Here is a 10006-nt window from a genome sequence, read left to right as displayed (position 1 = left end):
ACCATTGCTGCAGGCCACTTCCTGAGAATCCACATGCTTTAAGCTTGTGTATATTCAGAAAGAGGCATTCTTCTGCAGAATTACATAAAGTTGGAAGTAAAATACTAGACACATAGTCAACCGAAAAGTTTAACCGAACAGTCTAAAACCATCATTGGTTGGTTGGTTTATTTTTCCCAGAGGCAAGTAGCAGAGGGTGAAAAGGATTTAAATGTAATTTGCGCAACGGATGTTTGAAGCTGATACAGGGAGAAACAGAGAAAAACGAAGGGCTTTGAATAAGAGCTAGCCTTTCCTCCCTTACATATAGTGAATGTGAGTTGTTAGCATCCTATTGGAAAGCTGTATTCAAATGTAAGGTTAACAAAGATTATGTTCTGGTAAGATGGAAAAAGGTAATATAACAGCCACAGAGCACATGCTTCAGCTTTCCTTCAGAAGGGGTCAGAAACGGCATGCTTTACTCTTTGTGTGGGGGTGTGTGTGGCACAATGGCTGCTGCTGCTTTTAAACCTTGTTTCTGTGTGTCGTAACAGGGGAAGCTGAGAATATACAAATAAGTGGTTGGCTTTGGGTCTGTCTAGCTACAAGGCGACTGATGTTGTCAGGTGCATTGTGGTAGGTGGTTTCTGTTGATCTCTTGCTTTGAAGTGTGCCGTGGTTCTTCCATAAGTTAAAGGACTTGTCATCAGGGAGCACTGCTGTGTGTGACTTCCAGTATGCATCTTGCTGGTGGTAGGCCTGTTCCTAAGCTTGCTGTTGGGCTGATTTCCACCCTTCTACCCCAAACTGGAATGACTAAAGAGAGCAGGGCCTTTGAAATAAGTATGTTAGTAAGCTGCTATGTTTTTCCCCTGTTAGAACAGGAATAAATTCACTAGAACTAAGGCAAGCTTTCAGTGTAAAAATACAGAGGGTGATGACTTAGGTACTTGCTTAAAGAAAATGTAGCACAGCCTAAGGTATAGAAACGGAAGAGGCCAATGAGGGTAGTGTCAAGATTAAAAAAGTAAAAATCCATAAAATTCCACCAGCAAAATAGTGGTTTCAAAAGGAAAATCTTAAAGATGCATGCTCTCACTTGAAGTGCCTTGACTTTACTCCCTATACAGGAATACATACATGTGGTTTGACGTAAAATTTTGCATCTTGTGGTAAGCGTATGGCTGCCCATTCTGCTTGGTCTGAATGTGATCCTAGAAGCAAAGAGTGCTTCTTACAGCCTCTGCTGCTTTAGTTCAAATTTTGATTGTAGTGCAAGGTCTACTGCAGCCTTGCTGAAGGGGTACCTGGTTCATTTAATGAAATACAAAATAACTCCTCCCTGATACAGCAGGTGCAAAATAGATTTCTGTTCAGAGGATAGCCTGAGGTATGGGGGTGTCTCATATTCCGAACAAAACTTGTATAGATGGCAGTATTAATGCTGCAGCAGCTTAAAACAAGAAGGAATCCACATGTAGTCGTTTAGGACTGAGACAGAATACAGGACTGTGCTGTAGGGATCAAGTCAGTTTTAACTCTGATGCTAGCATTGGGGAGGCATTATTAAACTGTAGTTATGGTCAGCCTCACTTCAGGTAAGCAAAAGTAGACTTGGCAGTGAAGACTCTCATAAGCAGTGATGTTCATGGACACAGTGGTAGCAAGGAAGCTGGGATTGCAAACATGCTAAACTTCAGCACCTACTTGCTGCTTACTCATGGGTGTGCTGCTTGTCACCTGCAGTGGAGCCAAAATCTGCACCTGTTTGGCAACAGCTTGTTGTGACTGCATAGACAGAACCTGTGCAGGCAGCTGAGTTAAGTTTGGTTTTGTCTTTTTTTTTTTTTTTTTAATAACAGCACTAGAAAAAATGCTTTAAGAGACTTTATAAAGTCCTCACTCAAATTCTAAGTTTCTATTAAAAGTGGAAGTACTCTCAGGTAAAAGGGCTCTTGGCCTGTCTAAAACTGGTTCTAAAGGACTCTGATAGCCCAGCACCGCCTGCCGTAGTTCCAGTGCTGAACATGCTTGAGAATGGCTTCAGGAGTCAGTACAGTAAGCAGTGAGTATTAAAGCCCCCCTGGCAGCAGCCAGATGTGGTGTTCTGGGAATGGAGGTGTATAAAAATCTGCCTGTTGGCAGCCCACAGCTGGGAAGGGGCACCTCTGAACAGGGCTGTGCTTAGAGCACTCATCTGGCTGGGGGAAGTGTCAGTTCCCTGCCCAAAAGCACAAGTGTTCCTGACAGGGAGCTGAAGGATGGAGCTTTCCATCTCTGTTCAGAGCCTGAAAACTGCTTTCTCTGTCTCCTTTCCAACTACACTTAAACCTTAGCTGGGATGATTAGCTGAGAACCTTAACTTTTGTTACTAAGAGCCTGTCCCCTATGTATGAAGAAAAGCTTGACCACGTATAGGCAGTGCCGTGTGCCTTCCCCATCACTGGACTGCTGTTATGTTTGCTTTTAAGCCAGTCTGGGAGGTGTCAGAGTTTGCTCCCTTTTTAAAATACTTGTAGGTTTTTTTGTTACCCTGTTTTGTGGATAGGTGCTGCTTTGGTCTCATCTGGCATGTCTGTGACACCAGTGCAAGTTACATGCCACAGGTAAAATTCAAATACTTCCAAATAGGTAAAAATGTAACAGTCAGCTCACCTTCAAGCTGGATATGCAGCTCTTAAAATTGTGGGACAGTAGTAATTTTAAGAATAGCTTTATAAACAACATTACAATGAGCTGCAGTCTGTACAAGTGCATTAATGATACTGTGGAGAAGCATACTGAGTTTGCATGTGATGCTGAGGGAACAAAAACGTTAACACAAGGTTCCCTGGCAGTTAATGCAAGTAGCATTGTTGGAGCTGCATGCTTCCATCTGCTCTTTGATGTGGAAAGTCACAACCACCGAAGTTACACTGTGCATTTTTTTTTTTTTAAACCTAGTGGCTGCTATCTTACAGTCTAGAGTAACATGCTATGATGAAGGGATTTTTTTACAAGTTTATAGCTTCCTGTATTATCTCAATAATACTGTCTACTCATATGCACTCTGAAGAACCTTCTAGTTAAACTCCTCCAGCTCATTCTTCATTCCCATGAGGACAGCTTTAAAAATGACCCAGTGGAAACCAGTCAGTGCAACTGCCCAAAGGGTAGACCTTTAAGACTATAGTTTCTTGAAAAAGAGTAGGAAGGAGCCTGTTACACCTGTTAAAGGAAACTGTGCTGCTCAAAGCACAATCACGAGCCTGTTCTCGCCGATCCTGTGTTGCACAACCTCCTGCCAGGGAAGGACTGACTTTGCAAGGAGCTCCATGTGTGTGAGAAGAGAAGAGCAAGAACCCTGTACCTTGGCAGTGCTGGGCAGTTAAGGGAGCATTGTAGAGGAATGAAGCTGGGTTAATTATTGATAATATACAACTGTGGGCTGGCTTCAGAGGTGGGGGGTTGGCTGATGTAGATAACTTAACCAGCCACAGCTGCACCTTAAGTGGTGGAGAGCAGCCGAGGAAGAAGAGGAGAGAGAACACACCCCTTAGATGAGGTGAGAAGAAGAGAAGGCAGCAGAGGGACTGTGTGAAGAGTATGCTGGTATGAGGTGGTGAAAGACCTTATTGCAGCTTGATAGTCTGGAGAGTGCTGCAACAGCATCAATCTGCAGAAGCCTCCATACTGAGGGTAGGCAAAATAACTTTGTACAGTAATCTCTAATTAAGGCAGCAAACCCAATGAACCCTACAAAGGTTAATTTTCTAGTGGTGAATGCTTTCCTCCAGTTCTTGGCTAATGAAAGAGTGTAATGAGATGAACACAGTACTTCTCTGTTAAGGTCTCCTGGAAGATTAGTATTTGTAGCAAATACTCTCTCTTGCGTATCTGAAATAGAACAAAGTTTGCTAGCAGTCTTAGGTGTGGATACTAAAAAAAAAAAAAAAAAAGTAAAAACTGCTACATTACAAGCTACGACCAGGAGTAGTTTGGATTTTAAATACACAAGAATATTAAACTTCTATTTGACTGTTTTCCTTGTGACAAGAGGTGTTGAAATTAGTTGTTTAGAAGCTGGATTGCTACTTGTTCAGCTACTTTGAAAGGTTATGGTGTTTACCGTTGCTTAAAGATGCAAACTGACATGCAACTAGTAGACTAGTACCAAATAAAGATGAAATATTTAAGTAGTAAACAGCAGAAAGAAGATGCCTGAAGAAAACAAAGCTTTGTCTACAGCAAGCTATAGCAAAAGGCTTGGAGGCCAACATTGAAGATTTCTCTCTCAGTTTACACATAGCTGAATTAGCCCCTGCTTTTTGCAAGTGATGGCAAAGAACCTGGCCAGAGGAAGCATTAACGGTACAGAAACATTTGCTGGACTATAAATCATTGACTTACGCAGCTTTATTTTTTGTGTTTCCCAGAGAAGATTTTCCAGAAATACTTGCTACATATTTTCCCCTAATTTGTAAGAACTTGTGAAATGGGCAGACTCCCATTTGGTAAGCTAGCAGCATACCAGCCTTCCCAGGGCTTTTTTTGCATGTAACCCAGACTGTATTTTACCATTGCAGAGTTTGAGTTTTGGTTCATAGCTTAACAGTAAGCAATACATCCTGGTACATGGACTGCAGTAAAAAAAGCTTCCTTTATCATATTTCTTTCCTCCATCCCCTTCCCTGTTTCCATCTACTGTTAAAAAAACAAAAGCAAAAAGAAACAAAACCCCAAACCCCTAAACCCTTCATTCAGTTCTAGTACATTAGAAGAAGCGAGCCCCATTTGCAGAGCTTGCGTTTGGGAGGAGCAATACAAAACCCACTGCTACCAAGACGTTCCGTCGCCATAGCAGTAGCATATATACTTGCCTAGGGGTAGCCATACCATTCCCTTACTTCTCTAAGGCGAGGTTACATAATTAAACCATCTTATCCCTTGCTGAGTTTTACAGGAGCTTGAATCCCTTCTTCACACTCCCTTGGAAAAGTCTACAGCTGTACTCTCAAGGTGCCATTGGCCCGACACACAAACTACTGAAGACTCTTGATTAAAATCAACACATCAAAAGCAAGACAAGGTTGGGGAGTGTCAGGGGGGAAGTCCTTTCCCCTCAGCATTGATTCAGACCATTACTGGTGCCTTGGAAGCTTCGCTACTCCTAGCAAGTCTATATATCAAGATATCACTACTGGAAACAATCCCTATAATTAGAGAGCAAGATGAAAGACAACTTTTCTCACCCTAGAAAGAAGGCTGGGATCACTAACGTATCGTATTCCATCTGCTATGAAACTCCAGGGACATCTACAGGTTTTTCTGCTGAGGAAATTGGTACAGATGTGAAATCATGTACTTTCACAAATGTTACTAAGTTCCCTGGACCAGGTGGCTACATGCCTGACATCAGGACCATCCCTAAATGGAAGTTTAAGCAGCAGTAGGGTTAGGGCTGTCCAAGCACGTGTCATTTAAAGGTACTGGCAGAGAGTAAAGTGCTTGCACTAGAACAACCAACATAGCTTAGAAGGGTCAAATCAATGCAGTGCTTTGCTACAAATTTATCTTCTGACACAGCCAGAAACTCATTTAAGGATATAATTAAAGGCAGTCATTTTTATAGTTTGCTTTGGTTAAGGCAATGGCCAGCAGTTTTCCAGGTCCTCTCAGTCAGAAGTTTTGTGTTGTGTCAGCTGCCATGTTCAAAGCAACCTGTGCTACCAACAGCAACAACAATCTCTGAAGATACAAACCAAACTGCAAGGTAGAGATATCAAGAGGTGGCTTGAGGTCACATAGCATACTTTCATCAACTGATTAAAATGAAATCAAACAGCCTCAGAAGAAAGACAGCTTCCAAGTTCTTCCTGAAATCTTTCTTTAACAGAGGCACTGGTTCTTCTCTACATTTGGACTGGCAATCACTGGCCTGGAATCGAGATAGATGCTGTTTGGAGGGTTCTCTCCATGAAGCTGTAAGGTATTTCGGGCCATTAGCTCCTTAGCCATTAATGTGAACACCTCCTCTATGTTTTGAGCTTCTTTTGCTGATGTCTCCAGTACAGCTAAGAGCCCGTGCTTCTCTGCCAGTGTGCAGGCATCTTCAAACAGGACTTGGCGCTGATCCAGTGAATCAGATTTGTTCCCTTAAAAAGAGGGCAAATAAGTAACTCAATAATGTAATCTCAGAAATTCATCTTTAAGTGCAATACATTAATTCAGTTTTGTTAAACAACAGATTTCTCAGGAATTGGGGTTACTGGTAAAAACAAGATGTGAGCATATCAGAGCCACAAACACAGAATGTGGATCAAAACTGCAGCTATCATACAATGATAATCATCAAATGAGTTAAAATCCAAACAAAAACTAAACCCCTGTGTTCATCTAGTTGCTTGCTGTAGGTAGTGGTGCTAGAAGGTGATTTGGAAGCAACTGTAGGTCCCTGCTCCCTTGTTATTTTTAAACATTAAGTAGCATTTAAGAAATATTTTTTAAAAACGGAAATCTTGTAGCTACAGTCATTGCACACAGTAAACTAAAGCAATGTTGCATAAAGGTTTATTCCTCACTCAACCTTAAGCAGAAGCCACATGTTTTATTCTATTGTCAGGCTACCTTGACACATCTCAAAGTGAATGCTCATCTCTGAAGATCTGGAATGTTGTTAAGTCTAAAGCAAGTCTCAGGAAAAAAACAACAATTAAAACCCAGGAAGAATCTGCCCAACTGCTAGATTTTAACATAACCTATTTATACAAGTCAGTCATTTTAAGATTAAAAAAATCCAATAATTCACACCATCTACCCTAATGCTTAAAACATGTACTTCAAAAGTTTCTGCATGTATAAATAAAATTTTACTTGAAGCCGTTTAATCAATCTGTCAAAAGTCATGAAACACCTCAGATAAAATACCTTTCTATATTTAAGTATTTGTAGCACACATGGAATTATCAGTTCTGGTACTTGCAGTACTTGGCTGAAGCCTAATTCATAGTTAGAAGACAACCCTTCATCAGATTCAGATCTTGAATTTTAAGCATATATAAGCCAGCTCCCCTCCCATTAAGTCCCCTTCAGTTTCTCAGGGTGGGGTGGGGGTGGGGAATGCAGCCCACACAACAGAGGAAACACCTGAAAAAACCTCAATCACGTTGCTTGAGGGTTATTTACCTTCTTAAAAAGAGGCCCCCACCCCCACCTTCTCCTTCAGTTCCAGATGGGAAAATTAGATTTCTTACCCTTTATCTCATGCTAGAAAGATGTATAACATGACTGTGTGTAATGAAATGTACAAAACCTTCCTGCCAAAGTAAAGCAAACAGCACCAGTTTGAGAAGGTGGCAAAAAGGTAGGTCGTTGACAAAATTTTTTTTTTTTTTTTACCAACTTTAGAACTTCTTTCTTACCACCCCCCCACCACCACACATACAGCTAGGTCTTGTTCTTTAGATTCATGAGAAAATACAGAAAACCCCTGAAGTTTAGTTATGGGGTTTTTTTTCCCCTCCTCCTTACTCATTCCAAGTACTGCAGTTATATGCAGGTCAGAATTTGTTGTTTGTTTCTTCAGAGGAAGAACAGGAAGAACCACCACAGCAGAAGTAACTGATGGCTAGAAGCACAAGCAGCAGTTGAGGTCCCATCCCTGCTGTGCTGTGAGGCTCAGCGCTGCCTGTCCTTAAAAGCCAGTTTGGGCTGCTGCGGCTGCATGCATTGCTCTCAGCACAGTGCCACAGTGGAACAGGCAGAAGCAGTGGGATGTAAATAAGAGGCTCTGTCATCCTACTACACCAGTTTTCTCATTTGCAGCTTCCTCTTTGCAGGAGGGAAGAGCAATAATACCCTGAAACGCAAGGGGAAAGAACCACACTGCTTCCTACCAGCTCCACTCTCAGCAACTTCTACCGATTCCTTTCCTCAAGGGACAAAGCTTCCTGAATGCTAGTGGAATAAACAAGGGGGAATGCAAGCAGACTACTTCATGCTCAACAAAACCCAAGTCCCCATCTACTGTCTTACCTGATCAAGAGTCCCATTACAGAGCAATGTGCATGCATATCAAAAGAACAGAGAGGAAAGATGAGAATGAGGAGTTGTGTTGCTCTGCGCATTCCCCTTCCTCTTGAATTATTGAGCCACTAAATTCCTGCCCATCGTGAGTATAGGGTCAGACTTACTGCAATTCTAACCTTAGTAAGGTTGTCCCTGCCTGCTAGACTAGCAGCAAAAGCAAGCTTGCTGCATTATTCCAACAAGAAAGGGACAAGTGAAAAGGTTTCACTGTCTGTAGTGGGCTTGATCCTGTCTGGACCAGATGTGACTTTCCTAATTTTTTAAGCTTAGGTCAAATTGATACACTTTCTGTTCTCTTGTAGCTAAAGCTGTGTTCTTCTTTAAGATACAGTTTATAGATGCTTCAAGTAGTGGGGGGAAGTGAGGAAGATTTTATATGCATATTAAAAAAGCTACATAACATTAAAATTAGATTCCTACCAATTAACATCATGACCAAGTTTGCAGCACCATACTTTTCAATTTCGTGAATCCAGTGAGGAATGGATTCAAATGTGGACCTCCTAGTAAGGTCATAGGCAAGGATGGCCCCGTGGGCACTCCTGTAATAAGACTGGGTTATTGTCCGGAAGCGTTCTTGACCAGCTGTGTCCCACACTTGGATCTGTAAGAGAAAGGATAGAAGCTGTGAAGACCAGCGAATGCCGCTTGCTAGATGTTTGCCTCCGCTTTTGAAACCCCTTGCCTAGAAGGCAGCCAGACCTGTCCCAGGTCACTACCACACCACAGCGTGGCATTGCTCTCTCTAGATCTGAAGGATTGTGAAGACAACCTACACAGACCAAAGAGCTGCAAGCGTAAACTCGGCTTTGCAAAGAGGACAAACTTTGCAAAGTTTCAGCAACTGTACTGAAAGATACAGCCTTTAACAGGGAATGGAATAAGAGCTAAGAAGCCCCGGCGGAGGTCTGGGCAGAGCAAAGCTGTGTGAAGGGCAGGCTTTTTCAGGCTAGAAGAGAAGGCTAAAGAACTTATCTGCACACAGGAGTAAGTTCTAGCTAACAATTTCTTACGGTGTTTGTCTTACACGCCTTTGTCTTCCCTCAAGCCAAGCACGCATCGAAGCGAAGCCTTTGCAAACCAGAGGGTTTTCCCTCCTTGGTGTCCCTGCTCGCCCCCCCACATCTCTCAGGGGAGGGAGGCGCCCCCCGCCCAAGCACAGCCAGCCTCCAGGGAGCTCCGCGGGCGCGTACGCACAGCGGGGCGGTGCTGCCCGGGCATCCCGCGGGGAGCTCCCCGGGGCGCCGGCCCTGCCCGGAGGGGCAGCCAGCTCCGGCCATTGCCTTCAGCGGGGCCGAGCCGGAGGCGCCGGGCACCCCCCGCGCACCCCCGCGGGCAGGTGGCACGGCAATGGCGGCCCCGGCTCGCCCCGGCCACCGACCTTCACTTTCTTGCCGTCGATGTCCAGGGAGCGCACGGTGAAGTCGACGCCGATGGTGTTCTGCTGCTTCTCGTTGTACTGCCCCGTCTTGAAGCGGTGCACCACGCAGGTCTTCCCCACGTTGGAGTCCCCGATCAGGATGATCTTGAAGAGGTAGTCGAAGGCATCGTCCGCGCTGGAGCTGGGGAAAGGCATCGCGGCTCCCGGGCGGGCCTGGGGGGGGGGAGGAGGAGGAGGAGGTGGAGAAAAAGGAGGAGAAGCAGCCGCCCCGGCCCAGCTGGCGGCAGTCGGGCCAGGGAAGCGGTCCGGGTCCCGACCAGCCCGCCCGCCCACCTGTCGGTGCTCACCTGCCGGGACAGGTAGCACAGGTAGCGCCCGCTTTGTACCCGCCCCGACCCCCTCGGGGCCGGCGGGAAATGTAGTTCTTCTTCCTCCTCCTCCTCCTCCTTCCCCTCCTTCCCCTCCTTCTTCTCCTCCTTCTCCTCCCCCTCCTCCCCTTCCCCCTCCCCCTGCCCGGGCTCCCAGCCCCGCGGGCCCGGCGCGGGGCGGTGCAGGCGCTGCCCGCTCCCCGAGTGC

General features: G+C 44.8%; 1 protein-coding gene across 2 annotated transcripts; it reads right to left on the bottom strand.

Annotated features, from left to right (window-relative positions):
- Positions 1 to 4359: 4359 nt before the first annotated feature.
- Positions 4360 to 9871, bottom strand: RAB19 (RAB19, member RAS oncogene family). 2 transcript variants are annotated; one of them, XM_055807320.1, is made up of 4 exons: positions 9764 to 9871; positions 9431 to 9643; positions 8470 to 8653; positions 4360 to 6116 (listed from the first exon to the last, which is right to left on the bottom strand). In XM_055807320.1, the coding sequence occupies exons 2-4, from the start codon at positions 9623 to 9625 to the stop codon at positions 5851 to 5853; spliced, it is 645 nt and encodes a 214-aa protein (XP_055663295.1). In that variant the 5' UTR covers positions 9626 to 9643; positions 9764 to 9871; the 3' UTR covers positions 4360 to 5850. The 2 variants fall into 2 exon arrangements, with proteins under 2 accessions (XP_055663295.1, XP_055663296.1); XM_055807321.1 differs by having other exon boundaries at positions 9778 to 9871.
- Between the last annotated feature and the right edge of the window lie 135 nt (positions 9872 to 10006).

The sequence above is a fragment of the Falco peregrinus genome, chromosome 6 (assembly GCF_023634155.1).
Source record: "Falco peregrinus isolate bFalPer1 chromosome 6, bFalPer1.pri, whole genome shotgun sequence".
NCBI lineage: Eukaryota > Metazoa > Chordata > Aves > Falconiformes > Falconidae > Falco > Falco peregrinus.
The sequence above is the reverse complement of the archived record's forward strand: the minus strand, read 5'-3'. Positions and strand labels throughout refer to the sequence as shown.